Here is a 22,904-nt window from a genome sequence, read left to right as displayed (position 1 = left end):
GAGGGGGAGTTTAAGTCACTGGGCCCCTACTCCAGGAGGAGTTGGCAGGCAGCACTCCTGTAGCAGTAAAATGACACCATGCTTCTCCTCCATTTTCTAATGAAATCTGCAGAGTGGGAAAGCAACACAAGTTGGAAGCGTCTGTCTTTGGAATCTCTCTGCAAACTTTAACTTCACCATCCCCTGCTCTGTGCGTTCTCAGCAGGTTTGTTCTTTATAAAAAATCTGTGATTTTGGTATTATTCCTTTCTGTAAAATGGCTGTTATTTGACAAGTAAATTAGCTGTGATAGATAGTCTGCTAATAACGCTACCATTCTGCTTTACTGCGGTTCAGAACAGAATGCTGCCGTGCAAAAACTGCTATTAAGCAAGCAACTTGTTTATAAGAAACTAGAAATGCGAAGGATTAAGGGGTGTTGGAATTTCTAGCAGCTGTATTGGAGTATTATCTATTATTTGATCTTCTGGGAAGTTGTGGAGCAGGAACTGTTTGGCAAGATAAATTGTGGAGCTTTAAACTTTGTGGTGCTCGGGGAAGAGAAGATGAAGTAATTCTGTTGCACCTAAAAGCACTTCTGATTAATTTCAGTTGGAAATTAACATACAAATATAAGCTCTACCCATTTTAGATCAGCTGTATTATCTGGTAAGATTTTTCTATCTGGTTTGCTGATCGAAGTACAAAGAATACTGTATTTCTTAAGGAAATTAATACATGATATGAGAGAGATGTAATTTTCTAAAAGTGTTTGGGAATTCTTGTTGATTTTATAGCTTCAGGGTAGCTTGGCAGAAAGTAGCCTGGTTGTTATGTGCACTCCTTTACAGTTGTAAGTGGTTCAAAGATCTGAAGGTTGATTAAATCTTTAGTAGTGAGTACTTAGTCTTAAAGCAGCAGTAATTAGTAATTATTAACGTTGCTGTGTTGCAGCACTGCCCTAAACTTACTGCTTTCATCTGTTTGGACGGCTCGTGATGTCGTATAGAAACAGTTTTACTTTGTCTGGGAGGAGCAATCGTATGTGAGTGGAAATGGAAGAGAAGTGAATCTTTTGTTGATGATGTTGTATGTGGGATTAAAAATCTCTTCTTGGGGGGATACTTTCCACCAAAGTTGGCAGTTAAACTAAAAAATGTGACACACGGTGTGCAGAAGGCTACAGGAGCTCTGTGTGACCTTCAGCATTGCCATCACGATTTGACTGCCTTGGCATGGTGACGGTTTGCTCGCTGCAAGAAGTGCTTGTTTTGTGTCTCGCTGTCAGCACGCCTCAGGTGTGGGCTGTGCTGCAGAGAGCTGTAAGGAAGCCCTGCAGTTAGCATGGATCAGTTGTGGCAGAAGGCGTGCTGATGGATCGCAAAGCTGAGGTCTGACCATTGGCTGCACAGACTGCAACATGTGAAGAAAACTTTCTTAATTTCTAAGCTTATGGCAGTATGTAGACCACAGAAATGGGATTGCTAATATTGTGTTGGGCTGTTCACAAATTCTGAGGTATTTACTAAAACAGAGTCACAAAATACGCTCAGTTATTTTTCTCTCACTTCTAAATCGGGAAATGTTGAAAGCACAGAGTGGAGATGCACTTGCTGAAGATTTTTTTTAGTGAAATTGAGTTTTGATCTAAATTTGTTGTCATGCACAGTGTTTCAGAAGCATATAGGAAGGAACCCGAATTATCCGCTTATTGAATATAGGCAACAACTTAATGAATGGAATCTGAAACAGTGCTAGTAATTTTTATCAACTCCGGTTTATCTGTGAGCTTTTGAATACCTTCTATTCCTCATACGTGTATTAAATTGACTCATGTCTGGGCAGTTCCTCCTTGTAGTTCTGTCCCTCTCCAGCCAGCTGTGAAATAGGGAGCAGCAGGTCAGTGCTGTCAGAGCGCCGAGTGCTGCTCCGCTCCACCCCCAGGACACGTGCTGAAGGGCCTCCTGGGAAACAATGGCTCGTCCACATTTCTCTTTAGTAGCCTAAGGCCTCTTGTGTATGGTAACACTTTTAAGTTTCCCACGAGAGTTCTATTTTTAGTATTTAAATATTTTAACATAAGATTTAATTGTCAAAATGAACAGACAATTTTTCAGTATCTAAAGGGAAGCTACAGGAATAAGGGGACAGAATCTTTAGCAGGCTTTGTGGTGATAGTACAACGGGAAATGGCTTCAAGCACAGAGAGGGTAGATTTAGGTTGGATATAAGGAAAACATATTTTATAGTCAGGGTGGTGAGGCGCTGGAACTGGCTGCCCAGAGTGGTTGATGCCCCATCCCTGGGGACTTGCAAAGTGAGGCTGGATCAGGCCCTGGGCAGCTTGATCTGGCTGTGGTGTCCCTGCTCATTGCAAGGGAGTTGGACTACACAGCCTTTGGAGGTCCCTTCCAACTCTAAGGATTCTCTGATTCTATGATTTGTCAGAAAAAACTGTAGGTTTTTTAGTAGTAGCATGCTTTCCCTTTGCTAAAAGGGGTGGCGAGACAATGCCTTAATCCAGATTCTGTGCTGTTAAAGCTGTGTGACTATGGGGTAATAGAGCTTTTAATGAGGAGTGAAATAAAATTATAATCAGGAAAAAAAATTGTCATTGCATGATATGTAAACATATCTAAGAATATCTACTTAGTGTTGAGTATTTTAAGTTACTGTTCTGATGAATAACTTTGTCTAACTTTCTTTTTTTTGGGGGTGGGGGTAGTGCCAGAACAAACCAAGACAAGTGTAAGCCAGCCTCAGCCTGTCACCTCTAACGGCACTTCCACAGCAACCAGCACTAATAATAATGCCAAGCGGGCCACAGCCAACAATCAGCAGCAGCAAACCTTGCCTCGATACCCTCCTCGTGAAGTACCACCGCGATTTCGACACCAGGAACAGAAACAGCTTCTGAAACGAGGTCAGCAGTTACCAGTTATAGCTGCAAACCTGGGATCTACTCCTAAAGTATTAAACGGCCAGTCAGGAGGCAGCACTGTCACAACCAAACAGCCGGTGACCAACGGAGAAGTGCCGAACAGCAGCAAAAAACAGCCAGGTGAGGGGCAGGTGCCTTGGTTTTCTTTAATTAGAGCTGGATATTTGAAATGAGATTATTGATGAGCTATTTGTTTCTAATATTACTTAAACTTCAAATGTAGGCTGCGGCATAATGAGAGATTCTCCAGTGTTGTAGCTTAATATTAAACATTCCAGGATAATTTCAGCCATCTTTGTGCAAGTTTGCCTGAAACTAATGGCATCTTTATTGTACCTTTTTGCTGGTAGTATACAGCAGATTCATGCCTGATTTTGAGCAGATATTTAAGTCAGGGTGACAACTACTACATGTTCTGAATCTCTGTTCTTTATCCTAATAATTGATTCAAGTATGGTAATAGGACAAAGAATTGCATTCAGTTTTGATGCAAGGACGTCCAGAAGGAAGGATCTTTCAATTTCCAGACTTTTGTTTTTCAGATTTAGAAATGCATGGGATGAAACATCTTAGAATATCCAAACTGCTTTTGTTGTTAGGTCAGAGTTTCTCTTTATTCATTAACCTGAATCTTGATTGTTTTAGAAAATCGTAGAATCACAGAGCAGCTTGGGTTGGAAGGGACCGTGAAGCCCATCCAGTATTTGAATAGTAGTAGATCTACGTGTCCAGCAAGTAACTAAAAGATTGTAAGAGTCTTTTAGGAGAGAGAAACGTTGGCTAAATTACCTTCCTATCTTACAAAAGATTTGTATTATCTTTAGTGTCCTCTCAGTCACTGTGATGGTAGATCTTTTTAAATTGTGAGCTGTACTCAGGGCATTCCTGTACGTGCAAGGTAGACTGGTCAAATCTGGCAAATAGGATTGGGAGGCCAAGGTCTCACTTCTGTATGTGCTGTGTATGAGTCTGCTTGCAAGTGCTTTTGTCTAGTATAACCGGCAATAGTGTCTGGCTGGGATGTTGTGAAGGTGAGTGCCTTGAGATCTGTAGGAAAGATGACAAAGGAGAATGATCTTTCAGTGCTGGGTTTTTGTAATGGTTTCAGAAAGTAGTCTAATGAATTGCTTTGTGAACTAACATAGATGTGATGATAGTCCAGCATCGTGCAAGAGTACCTTAATCCTTAATTCTTTTGGAGTGGAAAGTCTTGGTCTTATTTACCTTCCCCAGTTCATCTTTCAGACTCCAACCAGTCCTTCTTCAATATATCCTGGAGTGGGAACTCTTTGAGTTTAGATGTGATTCTAACTTTGGGTAGGTGATTTGTAAAAGCCAGGCAACACAAGTACTGCTATATTTACATGTTTCCTTAAATAAAGGGGCAAAAAAAATACCCCTTTGCCTGTATATAATGCGTACAATCATCTGCAGTGCCATGTGCTCCTTTGGAAAGTGATACAGTCATATTGTACCAACACAGTTATTTTAAGAAATCTACATCAGAAACCCTTTACCAGAACATTTTCATACCAAATTCAGGTGATTGCAATACTGAAACTTCCCTCCATACGTAAACTTCATGTGAGAGAAGGGTCTTGAATGCCACCTTGGTACATTTGCTTGCTTTTATGCTTTGTTTCACGTCAGAATAGCCAGGTGGTTATTCTACAACAAAATGATTTATATAGTTACCTAAAATATTTGCTAGCAGTAGTTACTTACAATTGTGGGACATAAGAGAACACAAGAGCTGTCAGGATCCTGGCTTTTATCCAGGCTAAGTTATTTTGATTCCTTCACTGACGTGAGTCACTCTCCCTTTATTCTTATGCATCTTGCAGTGGTGCAGCTAATTTGCAAGCAGAGCCTTTGGAAACAGAGTTGTTCATGTGACTCATGTTGGTGTGGTTTTTTGTCTTTTTTTTCCTTGTGTATTGTAGGAGTAAGGAAAGAAGTGAGCAGTTGAGATTGGCAGTTAGTAGAAATAAAGGTTGACTTAAATTAGGAAACGTTGCCTTAAATGTAACAATTAAGATCTCCAACTGAAAATGTGCTCCCTTTTATATAAATCAAACTTTTAAAATTAAGGATGTCTCAAATTTGCTAATTAAATGCCAAATGTATAAAAGCTAACTAGTTGTGAAAATACTTAGTAAAACCAGCAAATTTTCTACTTAATCTGGCCTACATTTAGGACTGATTTTTATATCAGTCCCTCTTCCCTTGTGCTATGTTCTGAGCTATGGCGAGGCAATTGATAGACTGAGAGGGGGCACTCTCAAGAGAAATGTCTCTTGGAAAGGGATGCTAATAGATAGAAGTAAAAAGTGGTTTAGGAACTCAAAGCTCTGAGTTACATAAGCGGTGCTTCTGTAATTTTCTTTTTTTTTTTTTGTAGGCATGCCTCCCATTCGGGACTTGGTGAGCCACTCCCCTAACCAGTCAGGTTAGCCATTTAAATCTCACCTTTTTTCACACTACGTGTGTTTGTAGTAGTTACATGTCTCACACAGTTCTGTCTGATTTTTTTTTTTCGATTCTTTGGCTTATGTCTTTTCAATAGCATGTGCTGTGTGAATGTCTGGCTTGTGTATACTTTGTGTGCCATAACATATTACACTTAGGTAAACATTTTCAATTTTCTAAGGTGTTAGAATTCATAGATTTTTTTTTTTTTGGAAGACTAGGTTATGTGGTAACTTAGCTCTAAAATATGAGGGGTTTTTGCTTTTTTTTAAAACCTTTCTGCTTGCTTGCTGTCTCTGGATGATAAGGTGAATAACTGCAAGTTTGTTTTCTGTCAGAGATGCTTCACAGCATGTGGAGGTAGTAAGTGATCACAATCCCAGTCTGGAGACCTTCCTGTTCCAAGTGCCTAGTTAATGTTGGACTGCATGTACCTGGGACTGCAGCTGTGTGTGTTGCTTGCTAGGTGAGGCTGTGAGGAGCTCCTGGTGTTTAGTTAACTTATCTGAGGGCTAGTTACTTGCCCAAGGATGGGCAAATTGCAGCTCATGGTTGTTCTGCATGGGTCAGGGAGGGCCAGAAAAGGGGAGAGTGCAGGGCTGGCTCTTGGGGAGAGCTGCCAGCTGGGCACAGACACGGTATCCTTGTCCTGGTGGCTCTCCTGCCCTGTGTTGGCAAAGATCTGTCGGAAACAGGCAGCTCAATCTTCTACTTCTCAGGTTTGAGTTCTTCAAAAAGACAAAACCAGACTTCAAGACCTTCTGTATGACAGAGAAACTGGTACCTGAGGTTAACAAACACAGTGGGGTCTCTTTGGGTTTTGGTTTTGTCACCTCTTAACAAGTGTGCTTTTTAGCTTGTTTGCTGAAGTGCATCTTTCCATGAAGACCAAAAGTACAGTAACTGGAAGGTACAGTGTGGACATACTGTATACACGCCACTAAGTTCTGGAACTGAAAAAGGAGGCAGGATTCAGTGCATCTCAGTCCTATAGTTTAATTTAAACTGTGTGGTGGTACTTAAAACCACAACTGCCAACAAAACTCCTTTAGGCAGTGCCTGGTAAAACTGTAGGCTGCTGTAGACTGATCTTACTGTGCACCAAATGCAGTATGTCATCAAGTAATTGTTCAGTTTTTAGAGTGTTCTTGTACTATCTGCCAGATGGGAAGTAAGAGAGAATAACTTACTTCCTCAGTGTTTGGATTTTTTTTTTATTTCAGCAGTTTGTGAGCTGTAGAGATTTGAGCAGGACTATTTCAGAGCAGTGTAACTTATGAAATCATTGATACTTACTTGTGTCCAGGAAAAAGATGATTAGTCAAGGTAATTCTGTTGGTAATAGAATGAGAGCCTGGATGGCTGGAAATTAATCATTACACCATGCTTGTGTATTGTGCTTATCACAAACTGTATTGCATCTAAATTAATACAAAAGATTTCAATAAATACAAGCTTTCTTTCAATTTATTATCTTGCTGTGCAAATTAGGGTTTGTTACCATTTCGTTCGTTGTCGTAGCCTGTTCTTCACACTGAATTCAGACTGCTTGCCACATATCTGTGTACTTCCATGCTGTTTTTAAAATTTGATCATGTTATTGGGATAACACTTACGTAACATGATCATGTTTTGTTAAGACAGCTCTTTAATACTCTTGCTTTTCTTCAAGCGAATGCAGGCAACTCTTCGATTAGTCTTTTAACGTAAGTTAGGTGTCATCTTATGAAATGTCAGTGTGAGGTTTGAGATCTTGGACAGCTGCTTGTGTGCTACAGCGTTTTTCCAGTGGCATATTAGTGGGCAGGTTCTAGGTTATGTTCTTCTGAATGAATTCCTTCCAGTTCTCCTGAGGATGCTGTGTGGTTTCCTCCACCAAGAGCATGGAGCTGTAGAGTCAAGTAATGTTTCAGATTTGTTATTCTAATTCAAAAATATAGAGATTTCTCATTCCTGTGGTATTGTCAAGTTCCTTTTGAGAGGCAGTAACGCTCAAACGAGGTCTCTTAAAATTTAAATTGACACCAGCTTCGTTTCTCAGTTCAGCCACTCATGCTTACCTGATAAACCTCATCATTCCCCTTCTTGCAGTGGAATTGGAGTGCTGAGAACAAGCTTCTGCCAAGTCATCTTCAGATGCTTCCTGTGTTTTGAAGTTACTACCAAAAGTCGTATCTTGTATGTTTCAACCTCTATGTAGATGGCAGTTTTAAATAAAATTTTATTAATGTTTTTAATAGAGTAGGTGCAGTCTGTAGGGGATTGGGGCACACTGGGGCTTGAGGCTTCAGTTTGTGCACAGAACTGGGAGCAGAAGGGAAAAACCACACAGGCCAGCAGCTTCCCTTCAGACTTCACACTTAAAGTCTGTTTCTAAGAAACATGAGAAGCTTATAAATCAGTACTTTATTATTAAAAACAGCCAATCTCTACATGTTCTGTAGATAGCTTTTGAGAAAATAATGGATTGATACCCATTGCATTTTGTTACTGTTAGCTCTGTCTGTTAGCAGGGACAGGTACAGCTTTGTAAAGGTCAGTGTGAATAGCCTTCTCTAGACAGATGTAAGGCATGTACTGTAAAAATCCATTTAGAATGAGTATGAACAGAAATTTTTCTTTAGGCACGTGCTTATTCCATATTCTAAGTAAAGGCAAAAAAAAAAACCCAAGAACGTTGCTTTTAGAAAAGCAGACTTTTTTTAAAAATGGAAATGTTTTTACTGAGCAGACAGGTGACTTGCAACTGAGCATGTGTTGTTTCGGTTCAGGAAAATAATAAGTGAACTGCACTGAGAGGTGTTATATTTGTGTTTTGTTGTCATCTTCATTACTGTATTTCCATATGCCTCATAATTCTGTAGTTTCATGTTGCAATGCATTTGTCTGTGCTTTGATTTAACAATTTTGGGGGAAAAAAAATCTCTGCAATAAAGCTTTAGAAATATAAAATGAATATTGACAGCACTTAATTTTATAGCAAATACTTTGTGATGTGTGTACTTAACCACAAAATATTTGGAAGTCAATTGAGATGTATTTCTTCCTGACTCCAGGTCATAATGATCCTACTAATTAAAAAAGAAATGGTAGTTCTTACATAACTGACAATGAGAAGCAGTAGTTCAGTTGCTATGGTGTTTCTACAGCAGCAGAACTTTAGATTGGCATTGTGACTTTTGTGTCGAGTTGTTTTTGTATAAAAGAATTAATTCGTACCTGAGAAAACATACATAATATCTTTTAATGGTGTGTGTTTCTGCAGCTATTGTCTCATAACATTTGCTACTGCTAGGTCAGTTTAATATCCAGTTTAGATTACTGCCTTTCAGAATCTCTTTGAATTCAAACACTTTATTTTTCATAAAGCGTTTTCTATCTAGTTATACAGAGTGTTAAAAGAAACCAAAACAACACTATTTGGAAAAAACAGAACTGAACTTTCTGTAGTGTTTAGTCGTGCTTTTTGTGAGAATTCTGCTTTGTGCATTTAATGAGAATTGTTCTAGGTTATGCATAGGGTGATGTTCTGAGCAGGTGTGCTGTAAAGTTTTCTCAGTAGTTTTCAGTGACTAGTGTTAAAATAAGCAAAGAAGTTCTTGACTTTAGTGTCTTTGTACATTGTTTTTCTTCTGTTTAATGAAGTAATAATACTGTGTTTATAATAATGGCCTTGGACTTTCCTTCTTCTCTTTAGATCTGAACCACAGTGGTCTAGGATCCCATTATGAAAATTCTCACTGGGGACCAGTCTCTTCAAATAGTGAATCCAGCACAAACTGGGATAAAGTTATTGTAGACGGCTCTGACAAAGAAGCATGGCCATCAATCACTGGCAGTGACCCAGAGTTGACATCAGAATGTATGGACACTGACTCTGCCTCTAGCTCTGGGTCAGAGAGAAACCTCATTATAATGGCTTCAGGGAGCACAGGTGGTGAAAATGATGGCATTCGAAATGGCATCGGACATGGTTCTCAAAATAAGTTTGTGGTTGGTAGCAACAGCAATAATGTGGGCAATGGAAGTATTAATGGGCCATGGGGTTTATCCCATGGAACCATAATAAGCACATGTCAAGTTTCTGTGGATGCTCCTGACAGCAAATCTGAAAGTAGCAACAATAGAATGAATGCTTGGGGCACCATAAACTCTTCATCAAATGGAGGGTTAAATCCAAGCACTTTGAATTCAAATGGCAACCATGGTGCCTGGCCTGTACTGGAGAACAATGGACATGCCCTGAAAGGGTCTGTAGGGAGTGGTAATTCTGGCACAAATATTCAGTGCAGTACCATAGGTCAGATATCTAACAGTCAGAGTATTAACTCTAAAGTGGGTGGTTCAGCCCATGGTTCCTGGGGAAGCCTTCAGGAAAATTGTGATTCTGAAGTAAATGGTACAAGGAAGGTTTCATTCAGTGGGCAACCTCAAAACCTTAACACTGAAATGAATGGACCAAATAACACTACTAACTTTATGACCTCTAGTTTACCAAACTCTGCTGGTTCAGCGCAGATTAACGAACTGCCTAATAATACAGGGCATGGGGCCTGGCGTGTGAGCACAATGAATCATTCTCAGATTCAGGCCTCCCCAGTTACAAATGGCACTTCCATTTCTCACCTTAGCAATGGTGAGGCGAAAAATGGTGGATCTTATGGTACTACATGGGGTGCCTATGGTTCTAATTTCTCTGGAGACAAATGTTCAGGCCCAAACAGCCAAGCTAATGGTGACACTGTGAATGCAACTCTAATGCAGTCAGGCATTAGTGGGCCTGGCAGCACTAACTTTCAAATCAACGGGAATAAAGGAGGAGGGGTGTGGGAAGCAGGGACAGTCAACTCCCAGAATATGCCATGGGGAAGTGGAAATGGTGCGAGTGCTGGCGGAAGTAGAAGAGGATGGGGCAACCCTGCACAAAACACTGGCACTAACATTTCAAATGGTGAATGGAGTAAACTGCCTAGTAATCAGCATTCCAATGACAGTGTAAATGGAAATACCAGGAAGTTTACAAACGGATGGAAATCTACTGAAGAGGATGACCTTAACAGCCAGAGTTCTGCTGTGTCTCAGATAACTGAGCAGAATAGCGCGTGGGCCAAAACAGGTACAGGGGACGGTGAAGGTAGTACAGAGAGCACTGGATGCCATGAAGATAGAGTAGCTACCGAAGGACAGAATCGAGAGAGAAGAAAAGTTGACCAGCATGCATTACTCCAAAGTATAGTAAACAGAACTGACTTAGATCCACGTGTCCTTTCCAATTCTGGTTGGGGACAGACTCCGATCAAACAGAACACTGCCTGGGATACCGAAACATCACCAAGAGGTGAAAGAAAAACTGACAATGGGACAGAGGCCTGGGGAGGCTCTGTGACACAGACTTCTAGCTCAGGGGGATGTGTGGATAGACCTAGCCCTAATAATAATGATACCTCATCTGTATCAGGGTGGGGAGATCCAAAGTCTGCTACAAGGTGGGGAGACTCCAAAGGGTCAAATAGCCAAGGGGGGTGGGAAGAGGATTCTGCTGCTACAGTAATGGTCAAGAGCAATCAATCATGGGGAAGTGGCAAAGAGGAAAAGTCATCTTGGAATGACACGCAGAAGATGAAACAGGGATGGGTAGAAGGACAGAAGGCCAGCCAGGGTTGGGCTGTTTCTGCCAGTGACAGCTGGGGTGAAAATTCAAGAAGTAACCATTGGGGTGAGACTAAGAAATCCAGTTCAGGAGGTAGCGACAGTGACAGATCAGTATCTGGTTGGAATGAGCCAGGTAAATCAAATTCTGTTACTTGGGGAGGTAGTAATAATACAAACCCAAATAATACTTCAGGATGGGATGAGCCTGCAAAGTCTAATCAGAACCAGGGCTGGGGAGACCCTCCTAAATCCAATCAGCCTCAAGGTTGGGGGGATTCATCAAAGCCAATCAACTCTCCAGAATGGAACAAACAAGATGTTGGATCTTGGGGAGCACCGTCTGCCACCAATAAACCGCCGGGCTCAGGCTGGCTGGGGGGACCAATGCCAGCCCCAGCAAAGGAGGAGGAACCCACTGGCTGGGAGGAGCCATCCCCTGAATCAATACGCCGCAAAATGGAAATTGATGATGGAACTTCTGCTTGGGGTGATCCAAGCAAATACAACTACAAAAATGTGAATATGTGGAATAAAAATGTCCCAAACAGTAGCAGCAGTTCAGACCAGCAAGCACAGGTACATCAGCAGCTACTGTCTTCAAGTGCCATGTCTAGCAAGGAGAGCAGTTCGGGTTCTGGTAAGACTTGACTTTACGCAAGCTTGTGCTTTCATTTAATTGTAAAACAGTTCTCTTCTACTTGTTTCATATAACATATTTTAGATTCAGAGTGGAGAGGTGAAGGTGACAACGGAAGTACCTTTTTATTATCATTATTATCTTTTAAAAGGAGAACGCAGGTAGATGTTTTGATATTTTTATACAAATTGGAAGATCTGTTCTCATTTTAAACAGTTTCAGTAATGTAGACTAGGCAGCTCTGCTGGAATCCTGGGGTGTGGGGACAAAGGGTAAGTGCTAAATATATATAAATGTATATATCTAAGGAATAGGTTTTTTTTTCTTCATTTGATTCTAAAAGTTAAAACTTAATGTTGCCGAAGAATCAAAAAAAAAAACAAACCAGAAACAAACAACAAACCAGGTTGGGCTGCTATCAGAATGAAACACGGTTACTTTATATGCACTAAACATCAGAATTTGCAGGCTGGTAGTTTTGGGGGCAGAAAATAGTTGTAGACATGTTTGCGTGGTACATGCACAGTATTTTGTACTTTTTCAGCTGCAGAGAGAAATAGCTTAAGCATAAGGAGCAGCCCTTAGGAACTTAGTATTTTAGAAATGCCTATTCTCCATCTAATTCTTTATATATGGAATTTGTGTTTTTGCTTCTTTTTAATGGAACAGCTTATGGTTGTAATAATTACCTTTGTGCAAAATGTAAATGTTTGCTAATAAGCTTTTTACTGTATGCTATGGCTTTGAAAAGGCAAAACACTTGATTCTTTAAAGTGGCTTTTAAAATCCTGTTTAAAAAAAAAAACATGCCAGTAACTCATACTGCTTTAAAAAGGTTGGGGAGAGCCTTCTACTCCAGCCACTACTGTAGATAATGGAACTTCAGCGTGGGGTAAGCCCATGGATACTGGTACTAGCTGGGGAGAACCCATCAGCGATGCAGGAGGCACCTCTGGCTGGGGAAACGCTTCTCTTGGTCAACAGGCTCCAAATAAACCTGGTGAGTGCTTTTTGCACCATCTTTGAGTAACAATACTGAAGGTGAAATACTTATCTTTTTTGGAGGCTTTAATTTGAAGTAAGCATAAAGCTCATTTCTGTCTGTGTTAATGGCAGCCAATGCAAATTGATGCTTTTTTTTTTTTTTCTATCAGAGTAGCTGCTCATTGGTGTGTCCTTCACCACCAGACCATTGTTGATCTGGCACTTGGCATGATTAAAGAAGCTACTTCTAGCTTCAGGTTTTAGTAGCTGATTTGCGTGGAGATTTTTGTGGTTTGAAGTGTTAATGTGTTGGGGTTTGGTTTGGTTTTGTTTTTTCCACAACCAGGGCCTAAATCTATGCAAGATAGTTGGTGTGGAGATGATATGCCATTGACAGGCAGTCGTCAGACCAGCTGGGAGGAAGAAGAGGATGTAGAGATTGGAATGTGGAACAGCAGTTCTTCACAAGAAGCTAACACATCTTTGAACTGGCCACCCTATATGAAGAAAATGCCCACAAAGGTAATTGTGACTTGTGAAATGTCAAATCCACACACAGGTGCAAGTTGGCAATGGAAAGAAAAAGAAGTTATGAGGCTCCTGAGGATTATTTCTTCTTACTGTGTAAAACAATTCCCTCAGAAGGTTCTGTCAGGGTTTTTGCAATGTTGTCATTTCTGAATACTAAGAACAGATTGCTGTGCTGAGTGGAGTACCATTAAGCTTTCATCTTCATTCATAATGTTTTATAGTTTAATTTAAGCAGTAGGTGGCAAACATCTCCTGAGTGTCATGGGAATTCCTTTCTGTTTTTAAGGGAATAATGAAAGGTGGAAATAAGCAAGATGAAGCATGGATCAATCCATTCATTAAGCAATTCACAAATCTCAGTTTTTCAGTAAGTATTATATCTTTCCTGTCAGTATTGCCTTCTTAGAGTGTTAGTTGCAATGCACGAAAATGAAAGTTTTTGATTGTCTGAAGCTCATTTTCGTATTGTTTTCCTTTTTACTTCTGTTTGTCTCCTCTGTCGCTCATCCATTTTCCATTGTACATTCTCAATATAAAAAGACTTATTTACAAAGAAAGGCATTGTTGTAAACATTACCCAGGTATTCATCTAGTAGTCTGTTATTCTAGTTAGTTACATATGTATGAATTCTGTGATTCTGTGATATGGATTTCAGTAAATGTCTGCTTTCAGTGGATATCAAAGGGACAAAACACTTTAAGATAGAGCCCAATTATCTTGATGTTTTTTTTTCCTGCATGTCTGAATTGAAATAATATATTAATCTCTTTGTTTTAGCTTTTAAAAGGATTATTGTTAAATAATTGATTCATTTCATTACTGCAGAGAGAATCACCAGAAGAAACCATACAGAGCAATAAGATGGACATGTCTGGAGGTAAGAAAAGGAAATAACTAGATTTTACAGCTTTCCTTTCCAATCTCTTAGTTTAAATATATCAGTTTACAGAAGTATATATAGTAATTTATTTTGTGTGTGTGTGTGTGTATATATATATAAAATATTTCCTTAAAAAATGTTCTTATAGAGCAGGAAAAAAAAAGACTTGTGCATATGACACTGCGTAGCTGATCGCTGCAGTACTGTTAATCCAAAAGTCAAACTAATCTTATACATACTGAGCTGGCACGAAAGTATGCTTATGTGGTGTGGGTTTTTGGTTTTTTGTTTTCTTAATACAAGTATCCAGAGTGCTTTGTGGACAGTTTCCCTAAATAGGCACAAATGTTCTGAATACCACACTTGCTCCTTGTGGTTCATTCTTGGAAATGCATTTTCGGTTCGAAGAAGTAAATTAATACTGAACAGTTACTTCAGATACATTTATATTTGAATGCAAAAGTCACTTTTGAGCAGCCTTTATTTGAGATCGTTTGCCATTATGATTCCTCTAGCAAATGAAAAATAGGATAATTAAATTTAATAGATGACTAATTGTATATGATAGTAGGACATGTAATGAAAAATAATTGTGGTGTTGTGTTTATTGTAACTGCACTTCTTAATTTTAGTTGAAAATTACTTTTTTCACTTTTGGCTCATGATCTATATTGCACAAGTTCTTTGCGTTTCAGATTTAAAACATAATAGAAAACCTCATTCTTAAATGATCTCAGTTCTTGAATTTGAATTTAAAGTATCTGCTTGAAAATAATTCCCTTGCAGTGCATGCAGTGAGGTATTAATGCAGTATTATGCATTGAAGTACACTGCTTTACTACTGCTTATATTTTGATCTTCCACCTTGCCTAGTGGCATTAACAATGGAAGCTAAATGTTAAAATGGGCTTTCAATGAACACTAGTATTAAAAATGTTTCCATCTTTTTTGTTGTAATTCCCCCCACAATAACTGAATAAAATTAAAGAGTCTCTGAAATCTTATGCAGATGAAGGGCATGTAATAAAGATACTGCTTCAAAGCCAAGACAGTGCTTGTTGTGACTCTTCAAAGAAAAACAAAAAGGTGACATTTATGTCTGACTTAAACAACTATATATGCTTTGTTTTTGAGAACAGACTGAGAATATTTTGGGGAAGTGTACAAAGTGTTGATGCTTTTCTGATTCTGAATTTGAAGTTCCTGTAGCCGCTGATTCGTAGTGTTCCCTTTCCTTTGAAGCAAAACCCAGACAGTTTAAAACTGAATTGATGCTTTCTTTTATTAGTACCAAGCTTGAAAGCTGTGTTGTGTATTTTATAAGCTTAAGCCCATTCATATTGTATCTGGAAAACTGTGTAGTCCTTCAATGTCATAGTCACATCTCTCTCACCTTCTTTTAGGGATATTGCAAGATAAGAGAATGGAGATTGATAAGCATGGCCTCAATGTTGGAGATTACAATCGTGTGGTTGGAAAAGGCCCTGGTTCTCGTCCTCAGATTTCCAAAGAGTCTTCCATGGATCGCAGTCCTTATTTTGATAAGGTTAGTAGCTGTCTCACTGGTGGACATTCTGAACTTCTTTGACTCAGTATTACAAGTATTTATGTGTGCGCTCCTTAGCTTTCTGCATTTGGTGAAGAAGAAACTTAGTGCTTTCTTGTTGATCCATAAGATATGTTTTATTCTTTTTAACTTACTGATATATAATACTAAGCACTTTCTGTAGCCCATTTGCAGTGCAAATAACTAACCTGATCTCTTTTGTTTTCTGCCTATTTCCTGCTGATGCTGGACTCTCATGTGACTCTTCCCTTCTGTTCCTGGCAATGGTTTCTCCCTACTGCTTGCTTGCTGGCTGGTTGTTGCGCATCGGTTTGTCTGTCCAATCAGGATGGCATTGTAGCAGACGAGTCCCAAAACATGCAGTTTATGTCCAATCAAAACATGAAGCTTCCCCCTTCAAATAGTGCACTACCTAACCAAGCCCTTGGCTCCCTGGCAGGGCTGGGTATGCAAAACTTGAATTCTGTTAGACAGGTAAGGCTGTGTGCATATCCTTGGCATGTTACTTGACAGCATTTAATACCTTTTATTATAACATCCTAGCTATTAATATGATTAATCTGTCTTTTAGTTATAATGCGAATGTATAGGGATGGGAGAAGTAGTGGAAGAGGTTTATTGTCTCTAACCAATCCATCTTTTCCCCAGAATGGCAATCCCAGTGTGTTTGGTGTTGGTAATATAGCAGCACAGCCCAGGAGCATGCAGCAGCCTCCAGCACAACCTCTTAATTCATCTCAGCCTAATCCACGTGCTCAAGTGCCTCCTCCATTACTATCCCCTCAGGTAACTAAGTACTTGGAACATTCTACATATAAGCTACCAAAATGCTGCTTCAGAAGAATTTTCTGTTTACCGGTGTTGCTGATATTTATTCTGTAAATGTTTGAAAACTTACTTGTCCCGATTAGTGTTACAAAAAATAGGTAACTGTTAACCTGAAATTGTAATATCCTACAGCTAGTGTAACTACTTGCACGTGCTGGTCACTCACTGATTGTGCTGGTCTGTTCTGCAGGTTCCGGTATCATTACTGAAGTATGCACCAAACAACGGTGGCCTGAGCCCACTTTTTGGCCCACAACAGGTAGCCATGTTGAATCAACTGTCCCAGTTAAACCAGCTTTCTCAGATCTCCCAGTTACAGGTAAGCTAAAAAAAAGGTAAATGCTCTGTGTTCTGTTTGAACATGCAAGTAGAAACTTACCTCAGCTGTACGTTTTTCTAAAACAAACAAACAACACCAAAACACTGTCTCCTAGCGGTTGTTGGCTCAGCAGCAAAAAGTGCAGAATCAAAGAAGCATGCCTTCTGGTGGTCGTCAACAGCAGGAGCAGCAGGTAAATACTTTTATTATTAACTTTTCAAACTTTTTTTTTAAATTGTCATTGGTCTTGAGCCGCATTTCTAGTTACAAGCTCTATAAAAGTGTGCAAGAATGAATTGGGTTTTGACGAGCTTTAAAGGAATACACTTAGCTTAATGCTGGGTTTTTGATATGTTAATATGCACAAAACATAAAAATTGATTTATTATCTTTAAATGTAGAAAAGCTTTTGACTATTGATATTGTAACTGCTTTGTTTTTTTTAAGGGTCGATCTATTAGTATGCAGCAACAGATGATGCAACAGTCCCGTCAGCTTGATCCAAACCTGTTAATGAAGCAGCAAACTCCACCTTCTCAACAGCAGTCACTCCATCAGCCCAGCATGAAATCTTTCCTTGAGAATGTCATACCCCATGCTACTCCTGAGCTACAGAAAGGGCCATCACCAATAAATTCATTCAGCAGCTTTCCTATAGGTGAGTTTTTTCATGCTAACTTCGTACAGTCAATATTTATGTAACAAAGGACACACAGCCTTTCTTCTAATTTTGCCTGTAGTTTTCTTCTGAAAACAATAGTGGTTATTATCCTGTTAATGTTTACAATTTTAACTGTAGTAGTAATTCTTAATGGGAGTCATCCAGTTAATTTTGTTCACCAAATAGCTTTTCCCATAAGTACACTTATTCCCAGAAACGATTATCAGTACTTCAGTGCAAAATGTTGCACATCTTAATAGTATGTCCGTTTCCTTTTATTTTTTTCTTATCCTATGGATCCCAAAGATAACACAAAGTCCTTTTGCAGTCACATATCCTGAAGCTAAAGGACATTTGGAAAGTAGAAACTATAAAGAACCCGTTGAAGTGGTTACATTTCTTTGAACTTTAAGAATATTTTCAATTAATCTGGAATAATATGGGTAAAACAAAAAAAATTAAATTTCTTCTAGTCGTTTTGTCCAGAATAGCTTTTAGTTCTGCATTTTTAAAGAATGGCTGTCTCATTCCAGACAAAATGTCTGACCGTTTATAAATACAAGTATCTCCTGTTTCTTTCTCCCTACATTTCCAGGCTTCAGTCCAATTTCTACTTCAGAAATTCCAGGCTTGTATATTTTCTCCTTATTTTAGGTCCCTTTTAAATGCTATCCTAATACAACTGTATACCATTTACCTCTGTTTTTTACCCCTGTTTTTGTTCCTCCTTTTTAGTTTGCTTTTCTTCTGTGTTCTTTCAATCCTGCCTTTTCTGCTGAGCTGGTTTCCTTTGCATTCTCATTGCCTTTCATTAAAAATATTTGTTGAGACTGCTGCTGAAATCCTTGTGCTTTAGGTGAAGTATTCTGGAGCCAGGGAGCTGGTGCAAGCTGTGTGGTTGCAGTGCATGTGGCACACTGGAATTTTGCTTTTGGCCAGTCTTAAGTCCAGGCTGTTACTTAATGGTTGCTGCTGCTGTCTGGCATCAAGATTAACTACTGCTTTCATCCAAAGGGCAAGGCAGAGACATTAAGTTTGCTTAGCTATTAGAGGCACTGTTAGTTCTAATAAAAGGAATATTGAACTTTCTTGCCAAACTTCATACCAAGTATTTGCATCCCTATATTAGATTCTCGTATTGATGTATTAGGTTCTTGTTGTTTCCACTAGATATATTTTTTTCTTCATTTGAAATGTCATTTAATATCATTAAGCAGCTGCTTTCTCTTCTCAGTCGTTGCTACATTTCAGTAACCTGCAGTATGTATGAATGTTTTGGGATCTCTTTGGTGTAGTACTGCGTAGTCAAAGCAGCAGGTGGAGTCACACTCAATCCACAGTTAAGTGGCTTAAGGGAAGAAATAGTAAGTTTCTGGAATTTCTTCACCCCTTTGTGAAAAATAGAGCCAAGAGGAGTTTTTGTGCACTTGGAGGATACTACTGAGTAGCAAAGTCATGTGAGAAGGAGCAGAAGTTGCCAAATTGTGTTCTGGAAAATCTTGTGGTGTGTTATTTTCTCCATGTTCTACTGTCAGCATCAGAAGATGTAGCAATGAGAGCAGGAAGCCCTGTGCATGTTCAGGGTGGCTGAATTGGTCAGAATTTGCCAGACCCATCTGAGGGAGTTGTGTGTGTTGTGTGAGGGAGCTGTGTGTGGTTTTTATTTCCAGTTTGACCAGTCGTGTTCTAATTCCTTTACAGAATTAAGTATTTTGAATATTAAAGCCTGAATAAGAATGGGGTTGAGGGTCTAACTGTAAGTTCCAGTATGTAACTTTTGCTGAATAGGGATGTACTGACACACCCTCCTACTGGGAAAGAGGTCTGTCTGTCTTAGAGTTGAGATTAGTTCACAGTCCTTGTGCTTTGTGCAGATGAGTTCAACTGTTATACCAATGCTACTCTGGTACTAAAATGACACACTTTTAGATGTTTACATTTTAATTTCTCTTCCACAATGGCTTCTTCCACTGGCACTTCTGCATGAAGACATCAGCTGTGAACTTCAGAGTGCTTTGCATTGCTTAGCTTAGCTTCTGTCTGTAGTAAGTTCACTGCATCAAGTGCTACTTAAGTTAATGTTTCTCATACAGACTTCAAAGCATGAAATAACTGTAGTAATGTGCTCTTAAATGTTGATTAGAATGGTAGTGGTAATTAACAGTATAAAGGCATTCAGCCTGTCTTTCATAAGCTGTGTGTATCTTTTAGGAATGAACTCAAACTTGAATGTAAACATGGATATGAGCAGTATTAAAGAGCCAACACAATCTCGATTGAGGAAATGGACTACAGTAGACAGCATTTCTGTGAACACATCTTTAGAGCAAAACTCCAGCAAACATGGTATGTTAAGCACATCTTTAAATAGCATCTGACCTACCACCTCAGAATTTCAAGTTCTGTGTATAAGATGCAGGTTTGCTTTATTTATGCTTGTAGTTGTAACACTTGTGTTGCTGTAGCTGGCAGTTTGTATGGTATTGTCTACACTAAACTTGCTGCTTGTGTTGTACAGCAGCCCATAGCTTTCTTAATATTGTAACTTACAGAAGTGATCTTGTGATGAGACTAGTAGGAACATTGTGCAGGATTCCTTTTTAAGGCTTTCAGCACGCCTGTTGCTACTAGTTTTACCTTAATCTGAATTGGAAGTCTTCATACATTTTAAAAACTGGCTTTAGATTTCTCAAGCTACACCCCAACCCCTGACCCACTGTGCTGCTGTCTCTGGAAGCATTCAAGGCCAGGCTGGATGGACCCTGGATGCCTGATCTGGTGGGTGGCAGCCCTGCACGTGGAACTAGATGGTCCCCTCCAACCTAAGCTGTTCCCTGATATTTCATTCCTGTGCTCAGGATTCACATGATGTTTCAACTGTTGTGGTTGCTTGAAATTTCATCCAGTTAAAACTTGAGTCTGTAGCACAAAGGTTCTATGTCTAAAGATAGTTAAAAATGTCTCCAGTCTCCTATTACTGTTCAGTCTTCAGATTGTTTGGATATTTTTAGATTTGTCAGCTGCTTTAATACTATGAAATAATTTGCTGCCTGAAGCATGTAGTGGGGACATCCTGCTGCTGCACTTGCTTGCTCTAAACTCCAGCCAATTATTACCTGGGGAAGTCAGAGGTGTTGGTGTTGCTTTAACTGTAGGTAACATTTTCTGAACAGTGTTACAAATTTGATCATTTAACTCTATTGCACTAAATCAACAGTAACAGTTATATATTCCTTCAAAACTATAGAATGTAGCTTTTTTTGCTATATGACTTTCAAAGTTCTTCCAGGATTTGCACAGAACTGTGAATGTTGCTTATGTTTCTTGCTCTGTTGCTGGTAACTTTTTCTTTTCCTTATGGAAATATGAGTAAAACTTAAGAGCTTTCCAGTAGTTAAAGGTCTTTTCAGACTTAGCAGGTACTTCATCAGGAACATTCTCATCACAGAATATTGCTCTATTTGTTATCCAGTTGGAGTCTTACATCATGGTTTTATTCTCTTGAATTAAAATTTTAGTTCAATTTATAAATGTACTGTTTTTGATATGATTGTGTGGGATTCTATTCTTGAGGTTTTCTGCTCAGTTACTTCCATTTTAGATTATGTGCACTTCTATGACTTTCTGTGTAACTCAACATGATAAGAGAACAGTATGCTGGCATGTATTTTATGACTGCTTTACATGGGCTTGTTTTTATTTTACACGTGTGCATTTTATACCCAGAATGTCTGTGGAAAATATGACTTTTTTTTTTTTTTTAAACATAGGTGCTATTTCAAGTGGTTTTAGGCTGGAAGAGTCTCCGTTTGTTCCATATGACTTTATGAACAGCAGTACTTCACCAGCCAGTCCTCCTGGATCTATTGGAGATGGCTGGCCCCGTGCCAAATCGCCTAATGGCTCTAGCAGTGTTAACTGGCCACCAGGTATGCAGTGCCACCACTTACTGCTTGCATGGTTCTTACTGGTCAGCATTCTTCCAGATCCCTTGGTTGTTACATGTGGAGGGTCACAAAAACAGTATACAGAAAGCTGTGAAGGATGTGCTTTTACCTGATAGAAATTGAGAGCAGTAGTTTTATTGCACAGATAAATATGTCTCCCTGCTTGGAAATTTTACCCTGGTGAGAGGGGACTGAAAAACTAGAAATTAAGAAAGTGAAGACTAAAATAGGTAAATTAAGTACTTATAAGGTCTTGGATTGTAAGTCATCTGTGTATCTATCTTAGTTATACATCTCTGTCTCCTGATTTTAAAAAAAGTAGTAACAACAATGGGGGGAAAAAAAAAAAAAACACAAAAACTTCTTTTCTGAATCTCTGTTTTTAGAATTTCGTCCTGGTGAGCCATGGAAAGGTTATCCAAACATCGACCCTGAAACTGACCCTTACGTCACTCCTGGCAGTGTCATAAACAATCTTTCAATTAATACTGTGCGGGAAGTTGACCACCTCAGGGACAGGAACAGTGGTACGTTCAGGAGGTGCATTTTGCAATGAATTGTGCAGCAGTGTTTTTGCAGTCACGTAGAGCAGTGATTTATTTGAAAATATATTTGCTACTTTCTCATCTTCTTATTTATCTATTGTATTGTGGATTTCATGGCTGAAAGCTCATCTTTGGATCAGACACTGTTGCTTGATGCAATGCAGCAGATATTCCAAGAATGCAGTTAAGAGTGAGTGAGCACTACTGATGTGCATTCTGATGTAATCCTCCTGAGCACACACAGGCAGTGTGTTGGAAAGCAGGCAGTCTAGCTGCTGCAGTAATGGAATGAGCTTTGCATGTGGTGAGTGTAGGGTGCTTCCTGATGTTGAGCATGCTTGCCACCACTTGCCTTTGGTTAAGAATAAGGACTAAGAAGAGTGGAAAAGATCCTTTGTTTGACTCTGCAGACATGTTCAGTCTTCTAATATTTTTGCCATTTTGACACACTGTCCCGTGATCGATTTCTATTTTTATTATAGGGTCATCCTCATCTTTGAACACCACGCTGCCTTCAACTAGTGCCTGGTCATCCATTCGTGCCTCCAACTACAATGTTTCCCTCAGCAGTACAGCACAAAGCACTTCAGGTAACATCATCTTAGATTGCTCCAAGTGGACATTTTGTGCCTTTTATGTGCTTCAGTGAGTTACCAAGTTGTCAATAAAAATTAGTCATGGGGTCTCATCTGAATGGTAACTCAAATGTTTATTTTACTCTCATTTAACAGCTTTTATTTGTAGACTGGTGCAAGTTCCAAAGAGTATTGATTTCTTGTTGTCTTTTGTCTTCTAGTAGCCAGAAACAGTGATTCCAAATCAACATGGTCTCCTGGATCAGTCACTAACACCTCTCTGGCTCATGAGCTGTGGAAGGTCCCTTTGCCACCTAAAAGCATCACTGCTCCATCCCGCCCACCTCCAGGGCTAACAGGCCAGAAACCACCTTTGTCCACTTGGGAT

The 22,904-nt window shown here is 39.4% G+C and overlaps 1 protein-coding gene across 5 annotated transcripts in view; it reads left to right on the top strand.

Annotated features, from left to right (window-relative positions):
- Positions 1 to 22,904, top strand: part of TNRC6A (trinucleotide repeat containing adaptor 6A) — a 55,926-nt gene that overhangs the window by 28,947 nt on the left and 4,075 nt on the right. For 2 of the 5 annotated variants that reach the window (XM_031607006.2, XM_090151250.1), the window contains exons 5-22: positions 2,705 to 3,040; positions 5,322 to 5,369; positions 9,087 to 11,678; positions 12,514 to 12,678; positions 13,009 to 13,184; positions 13,480 to 13,560; positions 14,020 to 14,071; positions 15,478 to 15,620; positions 15,969 to 16,115; positions 16,290 to 16,427; positions 16,660 to 16,788; positions 16,904 to 16,981; positions 17,236 to 17,446; positions 19,661 to 19,795; positions 21,220 to 21,378; positions 21,783 to 21,923; positions 22,424 to 22,531; positions 22,738 to 22,904. The exon at positions 22,738 to 22,904 is cut by the window's right edge and continues 55 nt beyond it. In XM_031607006.2, the coding sequence (XP_031462866.2) occupies positions 2,705 to 3,040; positions 5,322 to 5,369; positions 9,087 to 11,678; positions 12,514 to 12,678; positions 13,009 to 13,184; positions 13,480 to 13,560; positions 14,020 to 14,071; positions 15,478 to 15,620; positions 15,969 to 16,115; positions 16,290 to 16,427; positions 16,660 to 16,788; positions 16,904 to 16,981; positions 17,236 to 17,446; positions 19,661 to 19,795; positions 21,220 to 21,378; positions 21,783 to 21,923; positions 22,424 to 22,531; positions 22,738 to 22,904 (5,006 nt within the window). The remainder of the gene's footprint in view (positions 1 to 2,704; positions 3,041 to 5,321; positions 5,370 to 9,086; positions 11,679 to 12,513; positions 12,679 to 13,008; positions 13,185 to 13,479; positions 13,561 to 14,019; positions 14,072 to 15,477; positions 15,621 to 15,968; positions 16,116 to 16,289; positions 16,428 to 16,659; positions 16,789 to 16,903; positions 16,982 to 17,235; positions 17,447 to 19,660; positions 19,796 to 21,219; positions 21,379 to 21,782; positions 21,924 to 22,423; positions 22,532 to 22,737) is intronic. The other 3 variants (XM_090151248.1, XM_090151249.1, XM_090151251.1) reach the window with 3 other exon arrangements.

The sequence above is a fragment of the Phasianus colchicus genome, chromosome 16 (genome assembly GCF_987193195.1).
Source record: "Phasianus colchicus chromosome 16, bPhaCol1.hap1.1, whole genome shotgun sequence".
Classification (NCBI taxonomy): Eukaryota; Metazoa; Chordata; class Aves; order Galliformes; family Phasianidae; genus Phasianus; species Phasianus colchicus.
This window is presented reverse-complemented; position numbering and strand designations above follow the sequence as displayed.